The 26,479-nt window shown below is 44.0% G+C and overlaps 1 protein-coding gene across 4 annotated transcripts in view; it reads left to right on the plus strand.

Moving 5' to 3' along the window:
* The window catches only part of PHACTR4 (phosphatase and actin regulator 4), an 87,055-nt gene that overhangs the window by 54,606 nt on the left and 5,970 nt on the right, over positions 1-26,479 (plus strand). For 3 of the 4 annotated variants that reach the window (XM_053398655.1, XM_053398654.1, XM_053398653.1), the window contains 9 exons: positions 4,556-4,732; positions 5,443-5,523; positions 11,469-11,633; positions 16,243-16,623; positions 20,649-21,219; positions 22,937-23,154; positions 23,951-24,110; positions 24,709-24,764; positions 26,015-26,076. In XM_053398655.1, coding sequence (XP_053254630.1) covers positions 4,556-4,732; positions 5,443-5,523; positions 11,469-11,633; positions 16,243-16,623; positions 20,649-21,219; positions 22,937-23,154; positions 23,951-24,110; positions 24,709-24,764; positions 26,015-26,076 — 1,871 coding nt within the window. The remainder of the gene's footprint in view (positions 1-4,555; positions 4,733-5,442; positions 5,524-11,468; positions 11,634-16,242; positions 16,624-20,648; positions 21,220-22,936; positions 23,155-23,950; positions 24,111-24,708; positions 24,765-26,014; positions 26,077-26,479) is intronic. The other variant, XM_053398656.1, reaches the window with a different exon arrangement.

The following is a 26,479-nucleotide window of genomic DNA, read 5'->3' on the forward strand; positions in this document are numbered from 1 at the left end:
TGCTGTTATTAATCCTACTGATGGAAAAGACAGTTACCTGTATCATATCTGTGTTATTTTTCTCCAGCTGGGTAATAACTTGGAGGGGGTGGGAAATCAAAACCCCAGATCTCCCAAGTCACATCTGTTTTCACTCTGAGCTATAAGAATAGCATCTAGAAGTTTTTATTAGACTTCATTGGGCATTTTAGCATAATTCTGTGTCAGTCTTGTTTAGGATGATGAAAAACTGTTCTTAATTATAAACTAGCCAGAATAAAGGGCAAACTATTGTATGCCTTAGGTTAAGTGGTGGTTTGGCCATGCATTTATCTTTTTATTTTAAATTGTAGCCATGCTGTTGTTGTTTTTCGCTTCTTACATGTTATTTGTCAATGTCTCTGAATGTTACAAGCCCAAGATTAAAAAGCAGAATTGTTAAACTGATTGTGCATCCTAGGCAATGCAGGCATTGTGTTGAATTTCAGCTGTGATAAACAGAAAAGCAGGCTTAATTGTGACACGTAAACTGCCTAACTGATCATTTTGTTTAGTGCTCTATCTTGACATCCAGAGGGTTTTGCAGAAGGGGAAAAAAGAAACACTCCTAACTTTTTATATGAAAGTGAAGAAGTGACAGGCGGGTCAACTTTGCATGCCACCCATTAATTAGAGGATCAGAAAACTTATTTTAAGGAGGGAACATAGCTAGTTTTGCTCCAGAATGTCCTATCAAATCCTGGGTTTCAAAAAGTACTTGAAGTGCATCCCAAATATATTTTGAGGTCAACTTAGCTGGTCTTCTGTCACAACATAGGTGTTTGCTGTTTTGCATGGCACCATTACTGGCCATGAATAGGCTTGGAAATGTTTGCTCACCATTTCTCGCCAGACAAAAGTTCAGAATGCTCCAATGAGCATTGTGAATACACTTCTTGGCAATTGAATGTTTCTGACTGCTGGCAGGCATCTCCCTGATTCAGAATGAATTTTTCTTTCCTTCCTTTCTTCTGGTAGTACCCTTCCTTCTTCCCTTGTGTGTGGAAAGAAGCAGGCTTTGCACAGAGGACTTAGTTGATCCATGTTTGGATCCAGGTTGTCAGCATCTGCGTTACAGATTAATGTTATAGGTCATAACAGAAGGAGGGGAGACAGTGCATCTTGGAAGTGCTTCTGTTTCCCTGATCACCTCCTTGCTATTCCTGCACATTTTAATGAAGTTAATGGCATTCATTTAGTTAGACAAAGGAATGTGATGAATTGTTGTTCTCTGAGTAAAATGTGATGTGGAAATCATGCTTTCCTTGCTCAGTCTTCTTTTTCTGGAATGTCTTAATGTCCTTTATCTAGTATCCTGTTGGTTTGAACTTCCCTAGTATTTGCCACAAAGATAATAGACATCCTATACAGTGTGTGTGTGTGTGTGTGTGTGTGTGTGTGAGAGAGAGAGAGAGAGAGAGAGAGAGAGAGAGAGAGAGGAGCAAATGTATTTACTTCTAAAGTGGTTTTCCGTATGGTTTTTATGGTTTTCAGTGTGCAGAGTGCCTTGCCATGCTTCTCTTCTTGTAAAAATGCATTGTGAGTAACACTGAGAGAGGAGGCTTTAGTCAAGGAAATTAAGTGAGGTTTAAATGGGGATTGGAAGCTTGATTTTATAATGTTCAAACCCTATCCACTGCATTCTACTTTCACTGCATCACAAACCACTGTATAGTCACTTGAACAAGCTGGAAGGATTTGTGTAACACCACTTTATGGTGTCCAACACCTGTTGATTGTCCGAATATTTTATAGTATGCAAAGTGTGACAATATGATGAAATAGTGCTGCTATTATCTTTCTAGGGTTTTGCACCCATAGGGTATAATGTTTGCTCTGAGCTCCTAAACTAGGGGACTCGTGACATTTGGACTCCTATGGTATCCTCATTTATTTATTGGGAACGGATACCTTTTTCACTTTTAAGTAAAATGAAACTTCACAACATTAAAGCTAAATCGCCCAAAAAATGTAGTGGCTGAAATAGTACAATAGGAAAGAGTTCCCCTCCTCCTGTTTTTGGTGGGTAATATTTTAAAGGCTAGCCTTGCTCTTTGATTATGTCTGCTGATTATTGTTTGGTTGGCCCCTTCCTTTCCCCCTCTCTTTTAATTGTTTCTTTTTCATTCTGTGTTAGGAGTGGCAAACGTGTTCTTGGGGTGGGGGACTCATCTGGACATGAAGCCAGTATTTATACCCCACACCAAAGACCTCACCAAAACTTGTGGCTGCAAAAATAACATACAATATAGAGCAGGGGTTTTCAACCTGGTCCCTACCACCCACTAGTGGGCATTTCAGGATTCTAGGTGGGTGGTAGGGGGTTCTAAGGCATCCTTCCATCGAGCACTGGTGGGCGGTAAGGAAATTTTACCATCAAGAAAGATGCATTAGTGGGTGGTAGGTATAAAAAGGTTGACTACCCCTGATATAGAGTATACATGATGCTGGGGTGGGTGGAGAGGTTTAAACCAGTTAGCCAGCCCAGTGTCTTGATGGGTATGTAAAGTGCCCCTCTTCATTCAATCGATTGATCATCTGATGAGTGGAGAAGAGGTGAGAACAACCCCCACCTCAGCTGGTTTGCATGAGTGGGGCTGTATACCTGTGTGAGAGAGAGCAAGAGTGTGGGGTAAACATACCCACCACTGGCAAGAAGCCCCCTACAGGATTGGCCCAAGAGTGAGTACGGCCTTATGGCCACAAAAGGTTAGCTGCCCCTGTTAACCTTTTAACTGATTATATTTTAACCATTGGTAGCTGTTTTGGAAGTTTTTCCAACTGGAAAAAAGTAGGATCAAAGTGTGCTTGAAATGTAATAATAATTTAAAAAAGGGACACAGAGGCAGGAGCAGCTATTGGTGAACCTGAGGTCTATGAAACGGGCACCTGCTTGCCAGTGGAGGCATTTATGCAGCTAGCCTTGCCATCAGTTGATCTGTGTTTTCAGGAGCTTCCCCCTTCCCATCCATCCGCCCCATTCTGCAGTTGGGCAATCAAACCAAGGTTGCAGAAAACATAAATATTCTGCATGAGTGGCTAATCTATCTGGGCTCAGGATTCATATCCAAGTCCTGTTTGTTTTGCTGTACTCATTTGGGTGCTTCAAATTGCAGAACACTTCCCCCACAAGTCAACTCTCCCCTCCTGAGCTCTTTTCCTTTTTGAAAATGTTTGGAAAATGCCAGAACAGTAGGTGGAGTAGGAGGCGATTATTGTGTTGCTTTCCTGAGATTGTTACTCTTGGCCCAGGATATCAGCACCTTCTTTCTTTTTTTAATAGGAAGGAAAAAACCAAATAGTGTAACTTTACTGATAAAGTAGATAATTTTGGCTGGTTGATGCAAAGATTGTCCTGCAAAGCAGTACAACGGAAAGTATTTTTGTTTGTGAACCATAGGTCACATAATGGATTTCTGAACACATTTCTACCTTCTCTTGCACACACATATTGGACTTTGCATATCTACTGTTTTCCTTGCTGCTCTTGTGTGACAATGCCTGGCTGTGTGAAGGTTTCAGAGTCATCTTGTCTGGCTTTGTATCTCTGTTTCTCCCTTCCACTTACATTATGGCTGTGAACACACCATACATTTGAAGCATGTTCAAAGTACATCCTCACCAGAAGAATCTTGGAGACTGTAGCTTGCCCCTCACAGAACTACAGTTCCCAGTACCCTTAACAAACTACAGTTCCCAGTGTTCTTTAAATGTGGGCTTTAAATGTGATTTGAAATGTATGGCGTCTATGTAGCCTGTATTTCTGCTAGCCAGTCAGTTGGAGGATTGGCTTTGAGGATGGAAAGATGGAATCTGCAAATGTTTTATTTATTTAGAACATTTATTTTAAATAAATAAAACATTTGCAGATTCCATCTTTCCAAGGCAGCTTACGTAAAATACAGTGCCATAACTGGGAACACTTCCTAGTGAAATCAAACAGGCACCTACAATTATAATGTTTCCTTACCTGCTGAAAAAGTTTTTGCTTTTCCCCAAATGTTGCTCATTTTGTTCTGTATGTAATGATTTTACACCATTATGTTTTTATGATTTTACGGTACATCGCCATGATTCTTTCCTTTCCTTGGCAGTTTATAAATGTCCTTATAAAATAAATAAATGAAATAAAATAAATATTTTGTTTTAAAAGACGTTTGAAGACAAGAGCTGACCATTATGAATTAACCAATGCAAAATAGTTTTAGATCTGCAGCACTAGAAAACCTTTAAGAGAAAGCAGCTGAGCTAAGTGAATTTGCCTACAAAGATGGGTTCATATGCAAGTCATTCTTTGTATGCAGTAGGTAGGTCTCTGACATCTCTACTTAAAAAGCTCAAGTAGCCAGTGATGCAAAACACCTCTTTCTGTCTCAGCTCCTGGAGAGCTGCTGCCAGATCATAGTGGTCTGGATGGACAAATAGTCTGACCTGGTATAAGGCATCTTCCTAACACAGAACAAGAGAGACAGTTTTTCTTTATTTCTATCTCCACTGTACAGGTAATTAAATATTTCTGTATTTCCTTTCTGTGTAGCTGAGGAGGTGGATCAGCCATCACAAGATGCTGGAATGGGGGCTGACGTTCTGGAATCTGGTGACACGACACCTCCTTCCAAGAGAAAAAGCAAGTTTTCAGGTTTTGGCAAGATCTTTAAACCTTGGAAGTGGAGAAAAAAGAAAAGCAGTGGCAAGTTTAAGGAGACTTCGGAAGGTAATACACTAAACTTTTGTATCCCCTTCTTACCAAGCCTATGAGGGTTCTTTGCAATGGAATGGATTTGTCCTTCTTGGGTCCCACCTTTCTCAGCTGCTTTCGCAAAATTCCAGAATTGGCCCGTATCAAATCTTAAACAAATTTGAGAAGTAATCTACACTCATGCAAGGGAACAGCTGTTTCTGCAACTGTCTCTCTCAAGTTGTACTTCATCACATAATGGTCGTGGAGGCCCCTAAGTGTTTGGAGAAGGCTGGTGGTGATGGTGGTGGTGGAATGGAGCTGTAAAAGATGTCATACACAGTGATGTGGGATGAAAAATGTTTGTTTTCACAAATTTAGGGAAACCCTCAAAACTGGTCAAACATTAGGGACTGAAGCCTTGAACAAGGCACAACCACAGACAGAGGTTCTCTTGAAAAGATGTTTGGGAAATACTTTTCTGAAAAGTAAAGGCTATGTGCTTTTAGCAATAAGATGCTGCTAGCCCCTTTTCTTGCAGAGATATGGTTTGGGGGAAATAGTTTGTGTCCCTCCTAGTGTTTTAGATAAGCACAAACAGTCTGGACTCTCTAGTAGTTTAACATTCAGCCCTAAAAAAAAACAGTCACTTAGGCCACATATGGTGTCTTAAAGGATTTTTTTTTCAAAATCTCCGACTTGCCCTGTATTCTGAGTGCTGGTTTTTTTCTCCAATGTAATGTCAGTTTTAGAACGAAAGATTTCAATGCGAAAGCCAAGAGAGGAGCTCATTAAAAGAGGGGTTCTGTTGGAAGACCTTGAACAGGGTGAGTTTACCCGTCTTCCTTTGTCCACCCTACACTGCCCATTCTGACTCTCCAGTAAACCTCACCTCTGGGATTCCATGCCTGTGTGCAGCCCCCCCCCCCGCCATTTCTGCCCCCACCCACCCCATCAGTTACATGTGATTCTTTCTCCTTGTTCTGCCTTTTAAACTTTTCACACTATGGACATTGCTCATTCTTGGAGGTGAACAGCTGTTTTATTTTGTTCCCTTCCCCAAAGGGACTCAGTGTGACATTTTAGCCCCAACCACATTCCTATGAGGTAGTTTAGCTTGGGAGGCTGTGTCTTGCCAAAGTTCACGTAGTGAGCTCTGTAGTAAAGGTTTTCTCTTGGATTTCATGTGCATATGGTAAAGAGAAAGAAGCATAGCCTAGTGGCTTTGCATAAAGAAGGTCCCAGGTTCAATGCCGAAAATCTGCTGGTAAGTCTGGGCAAAAGGAGCATGTATCAATGCTCAACAGAAGTGTGGGTGGGGTGGGGAGTTTGAAACTCTGGAATAGCTCCTGCCAGTCAGTGTAGGACATACTAAGCTAGATGGATCACCAAGCAGGAATGTCAGGCAGCTTCTTATATTCTAAAGCAGATGCTCAGACAAGTCCCTGCTTAAGTGTGGCTGCTTGGCTACAGCATGGCAATAATTGGTTGTCGTTTTACTAGAGGCAGGAAGGCCTGAAGCAAATTAGAGTACAAATAACTCGGACTTCCTCCCCTCTAGGCTAGGCTGAAGGACAGTCCCAGGAGGGGGGCTAAGCAAAGTCGTGTTCTGGGAGTCTTTTTCTCACGCTTGCAGATCTTTGTCTCTCATCTGCCATGATTTTTACACTAAAAAAAACTTGTGCAGACCAATACATCACCATGAACACAGCTTCCCTAACGCCACTGCACCTCACCCTTGCAGTCTTCTGCAGGAAAAAGTTCAGGCTGGCTAAGCTCAGTGTGTTGTTTTCTTCCAGCTAGGAAGTGTACTCCTCTGCCTTGTGCTAGTGGGGAAAGACACCCTGTTCTGAGCTATGGGGAATTTTGCAAGGAGCAAGCTGGACACATTTTTTGCATGCAGTCAAACCATTAAACTGAACCGTACTCTGTAGAGGCCTTAGCATAATAGTTAATCCAGCCCTTCCCACAGGAAAAGATAGCAAAGGAAATACCCTTTCCTCTTAGGTTCTCAGTAGAATGAGAGCTTAGTCCCCCTTCCCTTCCTAGCCCTCCCCTCTGACTCTAAAAGAGATGGGTGGAGGAGAAGAAAGATAACATCAGCCTTGCTGTTGGAACAGTCTGCTGATTCTGGTTGTTTTGCTCTCGGCCCTGCCGTAGAGACACTTGAGTGCCTAGGCAACAGCTGGCTAATTGTAAGTGGGCGCCGCAGAAGACCAGTTTCCTTTATACTTCATATCCACATAATCTCTTATCCTCCTGCACCACGGTGTGTCCTCTGGTAATCCAGTTTGAGGAGGACGATAGCTGTAGAAGGGGAACAACCATTTTAGTGGAATTTCTAAATTTTTAGAATGAGTCTTCTTATATCTTGATGGGTGGTTGAAAATAACTTTGAACCTCTACAATTTAGAGTTAAGAACAGTATAGCTGCTTGGCAGATTTGTTTCAATCCGCTTGTTTTAGGGACTAATTTTTCTATTGAAGGAATAAACTCTCTCTGTGTGTGTATTTTAGAAAGAGAGACAGCAACATGCTTTTGAAGCCCTCCCAGCTGGCAAAAATAAAACCTAGGCAGCTTTCTCCAACTTGGTGTCCTCCAGATGTTGTTGGCCTACAACTTCCATTTAGTTATTTAAGTATTTAGAATCATAGAATTGTATAGTTGGAGGGGACTCTGAGGGTCATCTAGTCCAATCCCTGCAATGCAGGAATCTCAGCTAAAGCATCCCTGACAGATGGCAAAGAAGGAGAGTCCATCACCTTTATATATAGCCCTCTCACAAAATATCAGGGTGGCATACAGTAACATTTAAAAAGTTTAAAAAGCAACGCAGAACAGTTTTTTAAACGACTTACTACACGTCCTTAACCAGTGGGCATCCTGATTGGGCCTAATGCAAGTCAGAGTCTGCCAATAACTAGAGGGCACCAGGTTGCAGAAGGCTGGTCTGCAGTGAGTGAACTTGAAGGAGCTTGTGCTTCCTGCCTGTCCCTTGGAGAACTTTAATTCCAGATGTGGGTTCTGTGGACATTCACACAAATTCAGAGGTGGGAGGGTGTTTGTGTTCCTTCCTACCTTGAGTTTATCTTCCAGATCCTTTTCCTAGTTACTACTATGCTCCTTTATCCCATTCATATAGGTTTTAGTCTTCAAAGAACATATTTAATTGCATCTACCATCCCTCACAAAAATGACTCGTTTCTTCACTCTCTCTCATCAGCTTTCAGTTTTAGAAGCCATCATATGTCAGAAGCTTTTTGCTTTGCATTTGTAGGGCATTGCATCAAAAGCCATTGCCTTTATATGTTGCCAGGATAATTATCTGAACTTCTGCCTTAATTTCCCCCTTAAACTGAAGCATGCTGAGAAATTGGAAGCATAAAAAAGTACCGAGGTGGGGGGTGGCGTGGCGGAAAAGCCCAAATCAACCCCCACAGAAAACCAAAAACTCGGAACAGTATATGACAAAAATTGTTGCTAATTAATGGTATGTATACCTGTTGATTGAGCAACTGATGTTTATGAGCTTCAAGGGTACATTGTAGTGTAATGTGATAAGTACATTGAGAGATAAAGCTGAACTACGGCAGACAATTTTAAAACATTTAAAATCTTCCAGGCACAAGCGATGTCAAATGAGGTTTTTTTGCCCTTGAACTTATCGTAGATTTTTTTAAAAAAGCAAACCACAACAACTCACTCCCAGTTGCCCAAAGTAAACCAAACTTGGAACAAATTGAGTCAAGAGGTAAATCGGAAGTAGAGTAAGAAGAGGAGCCCCTTGAGAACTGGGGGCTTGTTTCTGGCGTTGCTCGGTCGCTGACATAATTAGACAGTAGAAGATCCAAGAAATAGAGGCGAATAGAACAGTGCTCCAAAAAGTAATATATCGCTTGTCATTAGAGGGAATGACTGACGCTTTATTATTCCTCTCCCTCTTTACTGCTTCTTTTAAATGTATTTTTCTGGCTTGGGGTATGTGCAAAATTCCTGCATGAGTTTCGGCTATTATTATTTTTTAAGTGCAGGAAGGAGATCTTACCAGGTGCAAAAGTTGCCGCTAGGGGAAAAAAACAACCCCTCATATTGGCAGAGAATGAATGTGGTGACCTTCACATATATTGCAGCCAAGGAGGGAAGGCTTAAACCTCCCTTCCCCATGTGATGCAATCTTGATGACAATTGGGCTCCTTTTTAAAAATACACAATGTTAATGTCAACATGTAGTTAGGCTGTTGGGGCTGCATGTGATTTTCTCAGAAAAGGTAGCACTGATATGAGTGGCGAGCCTTCTGCTGCTCTAGCAAAGGCCCGATGTTGCCACCCTCTGGATCTGGCCTTGCCCTGGGCTGCTACACCAAATGCTGACAGTGCAGGAAGAATTAAGCACAATACATGAGAAGATGTGGAGCGTTATTTATTCAAGTCTCTCTCTATATCACTTCCTAGCACAACCCTCAGGGTGCTTTCGTTAAGAATACCGTGTTAAAAGGACCTGCAACACAGGGCCCTGGCAAATGTGTATGCAGGTGCTGTTGGGGTGCAGTTCTGTGTCACTGGATGTAAAAAAATGTGAATTTATGAGTTGGCAAAGCAATTGAGCAAACTTGTTCCCTCTAAACCAGAATAAGATTAAGTATTTTTTCTAGTCAGTGTTATGTGACTGTGCATTCAAGGTCTTGCACTTCTTTCCCTGCCCCCCCATCCGGTTTGACTTATTTTTAAGAGGTGTTTTTTTTAAGAGTGGCTACAAAATAGAGAAACATTGTTGCTTGTACATTTGAAGTTCAATAGCTGCAAAGTTTACATTTCTTGAGCAATTTCTTTTAGCATTTCCCTTTGCTCCCCCATCTCCTCTCACAGTGCAAAATAAATATTGAACTTGGATGCAAAGGTCTTCTATGCATATATATTTTTTGACAAGTCTACGTACGTAATAAATAGAAAACATTTTTCTAGAAACAGAGCAGGTTACACACCCCTTTAATTTGGATTGAAATATTGCCTGTAACTTAAAAGTTTCCATATTTTATCACACCAACCAATAAGAGGTGGCAGGTGCTTGCCTTTTGATCTATCCACTACTTGCTGTTTAGACCCCATTAATAATGAAAAGATTAGATCCCTGGCAAGACTCTTGTGGATTTGTGCACAAATATTTGAACCTTGACACAAATAGATCAATTAAAAATAAATAATGCTTTATGTCTGTATCTTGGACCACTTTGATATTATAACCAATAGGATGCATCCTGCTAGCTTTGGGTTGTATTTAACTACCGTATTTTTCGCTCTATAACACGCACCTGACCATAAGACGCATCTAGTTTTTAGAGGAGGAAAACAAGGGAAAAAAATATTCTGAATGAAACAGTGGATGTATGATTTTTGTGGTTCATGCTGTGGCCACAGACATGTGATATGATGGTGCGTTTGGGGTAGACAAGTGCAAAAATCCTGAGGATCCATGTGGATCCGTGCTTTGTAACCACGTTTTTGCACCATTGCGGCCCCACGCAACAGTGGGTACATGATTTTTTTGGTGCAGAATATAGCCATGGACATGCTATGTGATCTGATGGTGAATTTGGGGTGATCCAATGCAAAAATCCTGAGAATCCATGTGCTTATACCTCCCCCCTCCCAGGCAGTCTTCTTTAGCGTCCCTTATCTCCCCTCCCAATCGCTTGTCAATCAGCTGCTCAGCAGCTTTGTTTCAACACCCCCTTCCATCTTTCTAAAAAAAAAAAAGCACAAGATCTGCTTTTTGCTCCTGGGCAATTCGGCTCCAGGGACCACACATTCGCTCCATAAGACGCACAGACATTTCCCCTTACTTTTTAGGAAGAAAAAAGTGTGTCTTATGGAGCAAAAAATACAGTATGTTCTAATCGGAGGAGGCCTATTAAAATCAATGAACTCAAGGTAGCCATGTTCATTAATTTCGATGGGTCTACTCTGAGTATAGCTAACATTGGATGCCACCTTTTTTGTTAAATTCTTTTTGAATCATAGATCTTTATTGTAGCTATCCAGGGGACTCTTAACTCTTTTCTAATGAGAATAACACTAACAGGGAAAGCTTTGGACTCCAGTTGTTGAACCCAGAAAGTGGGGAAAAGCTTCCCACCTTTGTCAAGGCTAGAGGCACATTATGAATTCTTTGGGGTTGCTGGCTGCTGTCTCTGAGTTTCTCTGGTGTTTAATTAGAATAGATGAAAGCTCCTAGGCAGTATAGCTCCATCAGTTGCAGTGTGACTGCATTCCTCTGTAAGCTTCCCATGTCAGGTCTAAATAAATAGGGCCCTCAGCCTTTTGACTGTGTTGAAGAAAAATTTGCTAGAAAACGAGAAGGGCTGCCCCAGCCGCTATACTTGGGATTCCCCCACCTGTGTCATGACAAATGGACCAGATGTTATTTTACCTTAACAACGCCACTCATCAATCCTTTTTACTTGAAGATATTATCATAGAATCGTAGAGTTGGAAGGGAGCTCAAGGGTAATGTAGTCCAACCCCTTGCAATGCAGGAATCTCAGCTAAGGCATATTCAAAGGTGCCTTCTTTCTTTAAATCCCAGCCACCAATAGTTAATCCTCAGCCACCACCTGCAGACTCGGTGTTTTTCTGGCAGGCTTGTTGCTACATGGTATGTGCACCTTTTCCTTCCTGGGCAATTTTCTGCCTTGATCTTCAGGCCTGTGCTTTCCTTAACTCTTATTTATTTATTTAATCTCCCCCCCCCAAAAAAACACACAAAAACAACAGATGATGAGGAGCCAGACAAACTCAGCCACGATGCCTTGAAAAATGGACACACTATCCCCATTGACGGTTCTGGGATTGTCGGCCTTGCACACCTGGAGGAAGAGACTGGAAAAAGAACAAGCCTTAAGAAACCTGTTCCATTAGAGGAGCTGAAGAAATCACAAGGTGAGAAACTGGGATACAGGAGCGGTGGCTCTCTGAGAAGTGTTTTTCTTTAACTATCAGGCTTTCACTGTGAAAATACCAGTTTTGGGTCTCTCCTGTGGAGCACACCCACCCATGAAGATTTCCTCATTCTCACACAAGAAGCGACTCACACCTTCACTTCCAGGGGGTTAGCCCCACCCAATTTATCTCTCTTATTATCAGACGTTCTGTCTCCTCCTGCCCACGCTTTTCTGGTAAGTTCCAGCCTTCACCTTGAACTCTAGTTTGGAAATTGGAAGAAACCTTTTAAGTTTCCTCCAACAAACAGCACATAAATAACTGCAAAGACTTTCCAATGCAGCTTCCCCACCCCTTTCGAGGGACAATTGTTTAATGCTTAATCAGAATTCTTTGGAACTGTTGGGTGGAAACTGAGAACAGTGCATAGGATCCTTTTCCTGACTACTAGGAAGAGGCCCTCTTTTCAAAAACTCAGCACTTTTAGAATGCTCTTCAAGTCTGTGGTGCCATAAAGGCAGGGCTGGGGCAGGAGGTAGAAGTCCAGTGCTTCACTTAGCAGAATGAGCAGGAGGGTCCCCAAATGCAGGTCTGGTTAACTACCGTATTTTTCGCTCTATAACACGCACCTGACCATAACACGCACATCGTTTTTAGAGGAGTAAAACAAGGGGGGAAAATTCTGAATGAAACAGTGGATGTATCATTTTTGTGCCTCATGCTGTGGCCACAGACATGTGATCTGATGGTGAGCTTGGGGTAGCCCAATGCAAAAATCCTGAGGATCCATGTGGATCCATGCTTTGTAACCACATTTTTGCTCCACTGCAGCCCCAGGCAACAGTGGGTGTGTGATTTGTTTGGTGCAGGCTGCAGCCTTGGACATGCTATGTGATCTGATGGTGAATTTGGGGTGACCCAATGCAAAGATCCTGAGGATCCATGTGGATCCATGCTTTGTAACCACGTTTTTGCACCACTGCAGCCCCAGGCAACAGTGGGTGCGTGATTTGTTTGGTGCAGACTGCAGCCATGGACATGCTATGTGATCTGATGGTGAATTTGGGGTGACCCAATGCAAAGATCCTGAGGATCCATGTGGATTCATGCTTTGTAATCACATTTTTGCACCACTGCAGCCCCAGGCAACAGTGGGTGCGTGATTTGTTTGGTGCAGGCTGCAGCCATGGACATGCTATGTGATCTGATGGTGAATTTGGGGTGACCCAATGCAAAGATCCTGAGGATCCATGTGGATCCATGCTTTGTAACCACGTTTTTGCTCCACTGCAGCCCCAGGCAACAGTGGGTGTGTGATTTGTTTGGTGCAGGCTGCAGCCTTGGACATGCTATGTGATCTGATGGTGAATTTGGGGTGACCCAATGCAAAGATCCTGAGGATCCACGTGGATCCATGCTTTGTAACCACGTTTTTGCACCACTGCAGCCCCAGGCAACAGTGGGTGCGTGATTTGTTTGGTGCAGGCTGCAGCCATGGACATGCTATGTGATCTGATGGTGAATTTGGGGTGACCCAATGCAAAGATCCTGAGGATCCATGTGGATTCATGCTTTGTAATCACATTTTTGCACCACTGCAGCCCCAGGCAACAGTGGGTGCGTGATTTGTTTGGTGCAGGCTGCAGCCATGGACATGCTATGTGATCTGATGGTGAATTTGGGGTGACCCAATGCAAAGATCCTGAGGATCCATGTGGATCCATGCTTTGTAACCACGTTTTTGCACCACTGCAGCCCCAGGCAACAGTGGGTGTGTGATTTGTTTGGTGCAGGCTGCAGCCATGGACATGTAATGTGATCTGATGGTGAATTTGGGGTGACCCAATGCAAAGATCCTGAGGATCCATGTGGATCCATGCTTTGTAACCACGTTTTTGCACCACTGCAGCCCCAGGCAACAGTGGGTGCGTGATTTGTTTGGTGCAGGCTGTAGCCATGGACATGCAATGTGATCTGATGGTGAATTTGGGGTGACCCAATGCAAAGATCCTGAGGATCCATGTGGATCCATGCTTTGTAACCATGTTTTTGCACCACTGCGGCCCCAGGCAACAGTGGGTGCGTGATTTTTTTGGTGCAGACTGCAGCCATGGACATGCAATGTGATCTGATGGTGAATTTGGGGTGACCCAATGCAAAGATCCTGAGGATCCATGTGGATCCATGCTTTGTAACCACGTTTTTGCACCACTGCAGCCCCAGGCAACAGTGGGTGCGTGATTTGTTTGGTGCAGGCTGTAGCCATGGACATGCTATGTGATCTGATGGTGAATTTGGGGTGACCCAATGCAAAGATCCTGAGGATCCATGTGGATCCATGCTTTGTAACCACGTTTTTGCACCACTGCAGCCCCAGGCAACAGTGGGTGCGTGATTTGTTTGGTGCAGACTGCAGCCATGGACATGCTATGTGATCTGATGGTGAATTTGGGGTGACCCAATGCAAAGATCCTGAGGATCCATGTGGATCCATGCTTTGTAACCACGTTTTTGCACCACTGCAGCCCCAGGCAACAGTGGGTGCGTGATTTGTTTGGTGCAGACTGCAGCCATGGACATGCTATGTGATCTGATGGTGAATTTGGGGTGACCCAATGCAAAGATCCTGAGGATCCATGTGGATCCATGCTTTGTAACCACGTTTTTGCACCAGTGTGCAGAGAAGCAGCTGGCTAAGAATGCAGGAGAGGGGTATAACGGGAGGGAGGAAAGGAAGGCAAAAGTCCCCCCCACACCCCCAAGCCAGCCCCCCCTCTCTCCCACCTCCATGTTTCCCCTAAAATGCTTCCCTGGACGCAGCACCACCGGAGGACGGAGATCCTTTCCTTTCCCCTCTGCTTGCCTGGAGGGAAGGGGTTGCCTGGAGGGGAGGGGATTTGCCTGCTCTTTGTTCCGTTTGAGCAAACAGCAACCGAAACAGAAGCGAGTGGGCAGTAAGACCCTGAGGCAGAATGCAGGAAAGCAACAGCTTCCTCTCTCACGGAGCTCCCTCCTCCCTTCTCCCTGACGCGTGCGATTTGATTTTTGTCTGATTTTTCCTCTGCGCTTGGGAGGGTCGGCTCCAGGGACCCCACATTCGCTCAATAACACGCACAGACATTTCCCCTTACTTTTTAGGAGAAAAAATCTGCGTGTTATAGAGAGAAAAGTACGGTACATTCTGAAGAAATGAGCATTGCTATTTAAAGGGCTCCCTCAATAAAACAACTAAATCCAGAGTTTAAAATTCTATTGCTGTTTCATTGGGGAAGGGTCACAGGTCAGTGGTGGAACATCTGCCTTGCAAGCAGAAGATCCCCAGTTCAATCCCTGGCCTCTCCAGGTAGTGGTGGGAGAAACCCTGGAGAGCCACTTCCAGCCAGTGTAGACAATACTGAACTGGATGAACCAAAGATCTGAATCAGCTTAAGGTTGCTTCCTGTTTTCTGATAAGTGGAGGCACTTATTAGTTTAAGCCCTTTCCATCTCATATGATGGCAGCTTACAAACAAGTTTCATTTTGAACACGAAACCTAAAAACATTCCAAAAAATGTGCCATGTACAAACAGGCCACAAAACAGTTGGTGATGGCAGGGTGTGTGTTCATATATGCATGTAAGGAGTGCCTCAAGGGACTCCTGGGGTGCTATGAAGTGATCCTATCGCTGGAGCAAAGCATAGCTACTGTTAGCATATTAATAATACTACTCACTGATTTTCATAAATGATTAAATTTCAGGATATCCCTGCTAAGGTTCTAAGTCAGGGATGGAGAAGCTTCAGGCCCTCCAGAAATTGATGGATTCCCTCTCCCACCATCCCCAGGCAACATATCCAATGGTCAGGGATCATGGAGTCCAACAATGTATGGAGAGGCACAGTTTCCTTACTCTAAATACAGGAACTGGGAAACTGTTGCTGGTTTTGATCTGTATCACACACAGAGGCGTGCAACATCTTAAACACTCTGCTGACGATTACTGGTTGGCATGGCTGGCAGAAACCAGTATGGACTGTGGTATCTGTGTAGTCTATGGTGGCTTTTTAGGCTGCCTGTGCTGGAGGTGTCGTGGGTAGGAACCTTCAGCTGCTGTGCCCAATCAGGAGTGCAAAACATACTGTGGATATGCTCTTGGCTTGTAGCCATCCGAAGAGAGTGGTGTGAGACACCTTTAGGCCAGCTTGTTTACAGTGGCCAATGCTTTTGTGGGCACTACTCTTTCCCCTCAGCCTGGTGGCTGCTAGATGCTTTGGCTATGCTTGCTGGGGCTGGTGAGAGTTGGAATCCAAAATATCCGGAGGATACCAGGCGAGAAAGCTACATTAGAGGCAGAAGGTCCATGTTATATAGGAAGTAAGTTGTGGTCCAAACCTTCATACTCAGCAGAAAGATGAATTAGACTCTAAGATGCCACAACCCTCTCCTTCACGTATGTAAGGAAGCTCAGGGTTTATGTCAAGTGGGCAGATAACGGTACTTTTAAAAGGTTTGGCTCCCTTTAATGATGCTCCCTATAATGATCAGAGAGCTACCCTGAGATGAGATGTTCTTTTCTAGGTATTGTCATAATGTCGCTGAAAACAAAAGCAAAATACGTTTCATTGCAGGAACCTTGGACGGCCATCCCAATTCAGAAGTGGAGCACCACCACCATCATCATGATTCTCATGCTCCTAAACAGCCTCTGCTTCCCCCGAAACGACCTTTGTCATCCTCCTCTCAGGAAACAAGCAACATGCAGGCGAGGGATCTTGGTCTTCCCAGCAGCACCGCAAGGACTATGCCTTCCTCCACAGTTGCGGCTGCCACCAGCACAGCGAAAGGGGTCAATTTTTCCACTGCTCCCTCCCCAGCCCCTAGGACTGTACCCTCTGCTTTCACAAATGCTCGCACTACTGTTGCTACAAATGCTACCACGGCAGCACCAGCCAAGCAACCCCCTGTTCCACCCCCCAAGCCAATGAATAGGAATAGCAACCCCTTAATAGGTAAGTGGCTCTTCTTTGTGTATGCAATGTGCCTTCTTCCATCTCCAGGCCCTTCCTTGATTCTTACCTCAGTTGTAATTGATACGAGCTCAGTGTGGATGGGGCAAAGTCTGAAGACAAAGCACCAAATATATATATATAATCACTCAGTTTTCCACATTTTTCTTTTGCTTTTTAGTGTCTGTACTTGTCCTTAGATTAGTACATTTATTGTGGTATAAGTCTAAAAGGGCTACTTCATCAAATGCATGAAGTGTTATGCTGAGATACAGGAAATAATTGTTTCACTCTTGTCTATTTGTTACCAATTGGGAGTGGATCATGGCACACACACTCTGGATTTCTTATTTTTCTGAATGGATCTGGTCTGCATTCACACTCTACACAGTCTCTTATTCCTTTCTCTTGCTTTGCTAGGCCTCCTGATGCCACTTTCCTTTCTTCTTATACCTCTGTTGTAAGTATCTTAGGAGACTATTCCAAAGACACAGCACTGGAACTTGGAGCATATAAGACCATCTTAAAGAAGTTTGCGTGTAAGAGAGAAAGAGACAGCGAGGCAGTCCTAAACTCTCAAGCCTCTGTGCTTTAATAGGTTACCCTCCTGGGTAACATCAGGAATAAGATATGTCTTTAATTGGCTGTGAAGTTTGCTGTTCTTTTGGCATGGCCAGCATGAGCAGAACTGTTCTGTGACTTAGACTTAACTGTCCTACCTTTTCTGCAATGCTCCTGGTAACTCATTCCCATTCCAAACAACAAGAATCCATTGCATAAGCCTGCGGAAATGTGCCGTGTACACAGCACAGCTCAGCACAGTACTGCATTCATGTAGGTGTGTATACTTGTGTAGTGTTCATCCCGCAAGTCTACAGCTGTTCATGGGATTTCTAGCTGTTCCTCCCGTCTATATGCTGGTCAGGTTTTAGAACTCTTAGTTCTCTGAAGCAAAGCTTTTTTTGTGGTTGCTTCATATATTGTAAAGGATAGGTGGGGAATATGCGGCCCAAGCCAGTGCTGTATTTCCCAATGTGTCTCTTAACACAGTTCAAAGGTATATCAACAAAGCCACTCACCTGAGCTGTTTAGAAATGGAATGCCATGAAGGAAGAAAGGCAAGGGAATGTAACCAACAAGAGCAGGTTGCCATAAACTTTTCGGAAAGAATGTCTGTAGCACTCACAGCCTGGCAGTATATAGGGAAGGGCTATGCAACACCTGTGGTTTGAGGGTGTGGGGAGAAGGAGGGGTGAAACGTAAACAGATCTTCCAAGACTGCACCTGTTCCTGCTCACCTGCTGAGAATTCGCAGTGGGAGTGTGTGGTAGATTTCGCAATCCTACTCTGAACGCACATGTACTCACATTGTAAGATGTAGTGTGCCTTTTGTTTCTGACAAACAAGGTAATGATAGCAGGAAATTCTATACTGTATCGCTTGCGGAGCCCTACCTTTCAATCTTATATGAAGGGAAGAGCATAAATATAAAGCGATGAGAAGGGACTTGGCCAGATAGCACCTGGGATTGTGTGTGTGTGTGTGTGTGTTGGGGGATGCATGGAAGTAGAACTTCAGAGACAGAAATGGATTGGTCTGTAGGTATAGTTTTGATCAGGCTTCCAGATGTTGTTAGACTCCAGCTTCTAACACCCCAGCCCATTGGTCATGCTGACCAGGACCGGAAAGAGTGGGAGTCTAGCGACATCTAGAAGGCATGAAATTTGGAACGACTGACTCAGATAATACAAAGAGGACTCGTCTCATCCCATGGAAATAAACATGGCACACTTGTGGATGAAACCCTAGGGAACGAAAACACTCTTTACTAAAAGCAGAAACCAGAGCCATCAGACACACAGTAAGCAAGGAGGTGACCCAGCTTCCCATGTTAATATGAAGTATGTAGGCATCCTTGTTAGAATATTGATCTGGTGAATCAAGTGTGTATGAAATCTTCTGGTTAAGTCAATACATATGTAAAAGGGGGAGGGTAAGGGAGTAGAAGGGTGTAGTCTATCCTTCCCTAGAACCTGTTTGGGCTGCCACAGGGAGGAACATGTCACAATTTGAGCTTTTGCTATAGAGCTTGATGTGATCAAGAAAGCCCCAGGAGAGGCAGAAAACAAAGGGCTAAGATAATATTTATGAATGAGTGATGAGCAGGGATTAAATCCTGCAGCCTTGACTGCATTATCTTGTTCCCTGCTCTCACATCCAGTGTCAAATTATATCCCGTCATCCTGCCCATCAGCTGATGTAACAAGGCACTTCAGTTGATGGGCGGGCAGATGTGGTTTGGGGCAAACAGCATTGTGGACCAATATTGGACCTTTGGTGGGCCAAAATTGGCCTGTGGACTGGAAATTACCTTGCTGTAGAATAATAGGTAAAAATCCAGTATTCAGTGTATGAGTGTGATCTAAAGCTGTCATTTTTCTATACAAGGTTGTTGCTTTCTCTTAATTTTTTGAGATGGCGGTAAGTTGAGGAACTGAGGCTGAGAGAGTGACATCCCAAAATTATAACACGGGTTTGATCACAGATCTAAATCTAATGGCTATTATTATTTATTAAATGCCTTTACACCCCACTTTTTAAGAGTAAAACTGTCACATTGCAGCTTAGCTGTTTTTGCTGGGGCTGTAGTCCAAAACTGCTGGAGAGCACCAAGTTGGGGAAGGCCATGATTTCCTTAACAAACCACAAGTTTATCAGGAGCTTCCCCACAGATGATCAAATAAACCATAGCCTGTATCTCCAAAGTTTCTTTTGTTTTCCAGCTTCACCTGCCCCTTGTGGCTTTATAGTTGAGTGAGCATCTGGGTCAGATGTGGGAACCCTTTGGCCCTCTGGATGTTTCTGAACTACATCTCCCATCAGCTCTAGCAGGCATGGCCTGTGACTAGGCATGATGGGGGTTATAGTTCAGCAGCATCCAGAGGGCCAGAGGTACCCCACATGCGGCCAAACAAACCATGGTTCCTGAAGGGTGGTGGTTTTGCATCTAGTGCCAAGCCATCATTAAAGTAGACTTAAGGTTTGCAAGTCAACAATGAAAACATGACTTTAGATTGTGGTTTGTTTGCATTAAACATAATTAAGCCACTGGGCAGCGTTCAGTTGATCAAACAAACCATAGTCAAAACAAAAAAATTTTTTCCTTCCAGTAGCACCTTAAAGACCAACTAAGTTAGTTCTTGGTATGAGCTTTCGTGTGCATGCACACTTCTTCAGATACACTGAAACAGAAGTTGCCAGATCCTTCTATATAGTGAGAAGGTGGGGAGGGGTATTACTCAGAAGGGTGGTGGGAATGGGTGATTGGCAGATAGCTGTGATGAGCCTGTTGACGACTCTTAACGACTGCAATAGGTCTTTCAGGAAAAAGCAAGGGGTGAGAAGGTGAAAAATGGCTTTGTCATGTATAATGAGATAAGAATCCAATGTCTTTGTTCAGACCAGGTCTCTCCATGGTTTTAAGTTTGGTAATGAGTTGCAATTCAGCAGCTTCTCTTTCCAGTCTATTTCTGAAATTCCTGTGTAGTAAAACAGCTACTTTGAGATCTTGTATAGAATGTCCTGGGAGATTGAAGTGTTCTCCTACTGGTTTCTCTGTCTTGTGATTCTTGATGTCCGATTTATGTCCGTTTATTCTTTGGCGTAAGGTTTGGCCTGTTTGTCCAATATAGAGAGCTGAAGGACACTGTTGGCATTTGATGGCATATACAATGTTAGACGATGAGCAATTAAATAGTCCCGAGATGGTATGTGTGATGTTGTTGGGGCCAGTAATGGTGTTGTCTGGGTGTATGTGGCAGCAAAGTTGGCATCTGGGTTTATTGCAGGCTCTGGTGCCAGTGTCCGTGTTACGTCTGGTTGTAGTATTATTGTGGGTTAGGAGTTGTTTAAGATTGGGTGGCTGTCTGTAGGCAATGAAAGGTCTTCCTCCCAGAGCTTGAGAAAGAGAACCATATCTAACAAGTGCTGTAACCATATCTAACAAGTGTTCCTCTCTTCTCTTCTAGCTGAATTGACTCAAGCAATCAGTAGTGGCACAGCTTTGTCTAAGCCTTCTCCGCCTTTGCCTCCCAAGAGAGGCATCCCATTAAACTTGCCTTCATCCCTTGAATCGGCTGCTGCTCCCAAGTCACCTAATGAAAGGTCGTCCTACCCTTCCTCGATACCGGCGCACATGCTGCCACCTCACCCGCCGCCTTCTCCTTCCCCACCTCTGCCTTCGCACATTCCTCCAGAACCTGCCCATGTCCCTTTGCCTTCCTCCACCCCTGGGGCAGAGCCTCCCCTTCTCTCCGAACTGCGGGCGGAAACCCCGCAGGAAGGGCTCTCTGTGCTAGATGCAGGCAAGAGGATGGCCGAGCAGGGCTTTGGAGAGCCTCGGATGCCTTCGCGGCTGCCCCCGCTCCCGCTCCACATCCGCATCCAGCAAGCGCTGACGAGCCCCCTGCCATCAACACCACCAGCAGAAGGCTCACACAGGGCACACTCGCTGCTCTTTGAGAACGAAGGCTCCTATGACGACAACGGGACCCTGGGCAGAACGAAGTCACTGCCGGTTACTATTGAGATGCTGAAAGTGTGAGTCCCACTTGAAATTGCTGGTGTGGTTCTGTGCAGTCCGTTTGTCCTTTTATTTCCCACTCCAAGTCTCTCGGCTGCTGCATGCCCAACACTTTATTGAAATAGTCTATTTCTGAACTCTTATTTACTTATTTTTATTTATTAGATTTATATACCGCCCTTCATCAAAAAATCTTAGGGCAGTTCCCAAAATAGATATGCAAGTTAAAAGCACAAATAAATAGTTAAAACAGAAACAATAAAACAATAACCCCACTCCTCTCTCCCAAGCATGTTTAAAAGGCTATAGAATATTAATCAGCTAAAGGCTTGGTTGAAAATGAAGGTTTTTGCCTGGTGCCAAAAGGTGTGTAATGAAGGTGCCAGCAGAACTTCCATGGTGAGGACATACCACAAATGGGGAGGCACACAAAGAACTTTGTGATGCATGAGCACCAAAATCCTTAATGCTCAACTTGGTATTATTATTATTTTATTACAGTGGTACCTTGGTTCTCGAACTTAATCCGTTCTGGGAGTCCTTTCGACTTCCGAAACCATTTGAAAACCAAGGCGCAGCTTCCAATTGGCTGCAGGAGCTTCCTGCACTCAAGCAAAAGCCATGTTGGACGTTCGACTTCTGAAAAACATTCGCAAACTGGAACACTTGCTTCCAGGTTTGCGGCGTTCAGGAGCCAAAATGTACGAGTAGCAAGACATTCGAGAACCAAGGTACGATTGTATTAACTTGCCTAGGTATAGTCTTTCTTGGGCTGTTCAGTCCTAAGCAGCTTCTGGATGTTTGTTTTACGTGGCATGAAGGATAACTTCTACCTCTTCAACCAGGCCTTGGGCTGATAGACATCCAATGCCCTTTTAAAAGTGTTGTGGGAGGGGGATTATTGGTTGCTGTTCTCATTTTTATTATGCATTTTGTGGTTTTTATATTGTAATTTTATGTTGTGAACCGCCCTGGGATCTATGGATGAAGAGCGCTATACAAAGTTAATCAATCAATCAATCAATTAATTAATTAATTAATTAATTACAGTGGTACCTTGGGTTAAGTACTTAATTCGTTCCGGAGGTCCGTTCTTAACCTGAAACTGTTCTTAACCTGAAGCACCACTCTAGCTAATGGGGCCTCCTGCTGCTGCCGCGCCGCTGCCACGCAATTTCTGTTCTCATCCTGAAGCAAAGTTCTTAACCCAAGGTACTATTTCTGAGTTAGCGGAGTCTGTAACCTGAAGCGTATGTAACCCGAGGTACCACTGTATAATTATAACAGCTTATTAAGGTGTTCACAAGTGGGGCATGATTTTAATATCCAGCACTCTGAGCCCTGAAAATAGAGCTTGGCAGGCAGTATGAAATCTGTAAAGCATGTTCTGTGTAATACACATTGACTAGTCATTGCAGCGGGAAATGGTTGCCAGAGCTGTGGGCAGCTTGCTGTCCCTCCTCCCTCCATCAGCCCTGACCCTTGGTCATGCTGGTGCCGATGACAATTGCAGTCCCAAACATCTGGAGGGCACCAGGTTGGGAGAAGCCACTGGCGGTTAATTGCTCTTCAGGTATCGAGGTCAGAAAGGAGTCCCGAAGTGTAACCATAAGTTTCTACTGAATCAAGGCCAAGGGAAGGAAATAAAACCTTAATGCATGCAATTGCACGCTTATAGAAGGCTGACCTGGAGTGTTTTGTTTTAAAAATCACAATTGTGTGCCTTTCTGTTAGTCCAGACGATGATGAAGAGGAGGAAGGTGTCCAAGAGGATGTGCATCATTCCAATTCCCATGTTTACATTGGAGAGTCTCCCACTGTTACGGTCATTCCCAGGCTCAGCCTCCAGACAGTACAGGATGAAGAGGAGGGTCCAAGCGACTCAGACTCCGAGGGACCTATTCTGTACAAGGAGGAGGAGGAAGAGGATGAAGAAGATGACAGCCATAACAGTAAGGCTCTCACTTTTGGGCAGAACTAACTCCAGAGAGGGCCACTAAAATGCAGGGGAGAATTTAACCCTTTCCCTTCTTTGGGACAGGTGCTGTTTGCCTTGGGGGCAGGGAAGCCCCTCTTTGATGTCGTTGTGTGTTTTTCCTCTTCTTCAGTGCCAACACTAACTTCAAGGGGGATGTTTACCTCACATCCACAGCAGGAGAGGAAAAGGTTAAAGACCATGCCTTCAGTGCTGTGGGCCCAACTCTGTGGAACTCCTTCCCACTAGAAGTCAGACAGGCCACTGCCCTTGCTGAGTTTCAGACACCTGAAAATGCTGCTCTGCTATTTTAAAAAAATCTGGTGTTATTAAATATCCAGGGGGTTTAAGTGTTTTTGAGGTTTAATTCATGTTTTAAGTCCTGTATATATTTCTTTGGAAGCCTCTTCAAGACCTTGAATAAACAGTGCACCTCTTCTTCCCCACACTTGCTGTGACCCCATGAATTATCAGGGCCCCTCCCTGCAGCTAATGCAGTGTGTGTGTGTTTAAGCAACACACATAAATGTTATGTCACATATACTTTGGCCCTGAGGTGCAAGATCAAAAAGGCCTATATCTGTACATGCTTTGCATTAGGAGACAGGTGCTCCTTTGCTGCAGTGGCACATTCCTCCCGCTTTGTGACTTATCCATGCTGCAACTGTCAGCAAAATGGTAATGCGATCTGAAAGTGAGGGTACAGCTGGCTGGGGGTCAGCCACTCTGCTTGTTTTGTGACAAGATCTCCTTTTCTTTCTCTCTTTCCAAAGCTGCACTAGCCAACAAAGTCAAGAGGAAAGATACCCTAGCCATGAAACTGGGCAACATGGCTCCCAGGCAGGAGCTGCCAGAAGAGAACACCACGTTTCCTCGGAAGAGCAAGGAAGAGTGGCAGGAAATCCGCCAGCAGATTGGGACGACACTGATCAGGTAGGAAGGCAGAAGGAAGTGTGCAATAGGGCCCAGTTAGGGATTGTGTGGGAAATGTCCCAGGTAGGTGCCGTTTTCCTCTCTGAATTTGTACTAAACACAGCCACCCATCCAGCTGCGGTCCTAGGCAGATCTTGCACATCTGGCCTCCCAGCACTGGAAGCAGGAGGACACTTTCTGTGCTTCCTGAAATCAAAGCCATTCAGACATGCTGCTGTTTAAGTATGCATTTATTTCTTGCGTTTTATATCCTGCTTTTCCACTGAATGGTACTCAAAAGTCACTAACCGCAGTAATGCAAATACAAGGCAATGAAATACAAAATACAGTAAAACAGGAATAAAATATAACCATCTTTGCTGTTCTAGAGCTGTACAGGAAAAGAGCAGCGTGTGTGAGCCTGACACTTTACTCAGGCTCATTGGGGCTCCTCCACATAGTGCTAAACCATGGTTACGTGCAGACTACCTTAGTGCGAAGAAAGATGGGGAAAGCCACAGGTTTTCTTGTAGTCGGTGTCAGAGTCTTCTTTTGTGCTTTTGTCCTAAAAGGATGCAATTGTGATTTGCCTTTCTGCCCCTGCTTACTCTTAAATTAGGCGATTAAGTCAGAGACCAACAGCAGAAGAATTGGAGCAAAGGAATATACTTCAACGTAAGTAGAAGCTTCTCCATGTGCTTGTTTTCTAAGGAGTATTCAGATCATTTCTATAGCACTCTGGCTCCGAGGCATTGTCCCTTGGCTGCTGTCCCAAACACTGTGCTGCTGCAGCGTTGCTTGCTATTCCTGCCGTGCAGCATTCTTGCTGTGATTTGCATGGAAAGTTTCATTTGAATTTCCAGCAGACCATATGCTGCAGTAGGTGATCTGGATTGCAATTAATGAATAGCACACAGGGCAAGCTCTTCCCGCTTGGCAACTGCAGGTGGTAGAACCGCCTTTTGTTGTAGGAAGAGGAGGAAGAGTGCTGTTTTAATATGCCATGCTGTTTTAATATGGCGGCCTGCTTTTAAAAAAATATTTATAACTGGTGGGTGGGTGGATTTTTTAAGCTGTATCTGCTTTTAAATTCATGTTCTGAGCTGAGAGATCCACAGCCATGGCTCTAGCCCCATAGAAAAAGCCCTACCTGCTAAGGCATTCCAACCTGAGCTAATAGGGATGCCGCACACGAGTGAGTCTTCCCCAGATAATCTAAGGTGGAGGACATGTGGAGAAGGCGGAGCCCAAGCCATAGGACTTTAAATGTAAAACAAACTCTAAACTCTCCGTAAACTGGATCCAGGAATACATTGGCAGCCAATTTAGATTGTCAGCGATGTGGGAATAACATGATTCCTGGTGGGTGGGGTGGGGCCAAGCAGAAAATCAAACTGCCGTGTTTTGCACCAGTTAAAGTTTCTAAACTGTCTTCAGGGACAGGTCCTGTGTAGAAGAAGCATTTCAGTAATGTCATGCTGCTATGTTCTGTGGACTAAGGCAATAAATGCTATTCTTCTTCCACAATTCTAGTGAGGGATTGTCAGGTCATAAATCTAGTTGGTTTCCTCTGCTTGGATTTATCCAGAGTCATTTAATAAACTGTTTCGTGCCAGGAATGAGTGGTCTAAAGTAAGATCAGTGGGTCAAATTGTTTCTAAGGGAACAGATTTTTGCATGGAGGGTCATAAGGAATCTTGCTGGGTGTGGATGGGCACCCATATTACCTTTGTATAGTATCAATTACATACACACCAAGTTCCTAACACCTCCTTCATGCAAGAGACCAAATCTGTAGAAGCACTTGATTGACAGGTGTGTACCATTCATAGATCAATAATTGCAACATTTTATTTGTTAATGCTAAACTATGTTGGGAGGAAAGAGAAGTTTCAGACATCGTCAATCATTTTTCTCTTTCACAGAAAAAAATGAGGCTGACCGGCAAGCTGAAAAAAGGGAAATAAAGCGCAGGCTCACCAGAAAGGTATTGGAGCATCATGGGCTGCTGGGAATTCTGTACTGCTTTATTAATATTTTTTAAGTAAAAAAAAGTTTCATTAAACATTACAGTTATTTCATTTACAAACATATACAAAGCACAGCACAGTATCCACCAATGTAATATTGTAAACACTGCTCTCCTGCGTGTGAAGAGTCATCTTGTGGCAAGGATCCTGCACTTCATGCATCACCCCACTTTCCACGAACTCCCACGTGGCCTCTGCACAGTGGAACCTGAGGGTCTACAGAGTAGGCTGCCCCATATTTCTGAAGAAGAGCAGAAAGCAGACCTATATATATATGGAAAACCCCCAACCATACTGAGTTGCCCTAACAAATGACTTTCTGCACATTTCCTTCTGCACCAGTTGCACTAGTGGAAGCCA

This window comes from Podarcis raffonei, chromosome 8 (genome assembly GCF_027172205.1).
Source record: "Podarcis raffonei isolate rPodRaf1 chromosome 8, rPodRaf1.pri, whole genome shotgun sequence".
NCBI classification, from domain to species: domain Eukaryota; kingdom Metazoa; phylum Chordata; class Lepidosauria; order Squamata; family Lacertidae; genus Podarcis; species Podarcis raffonei.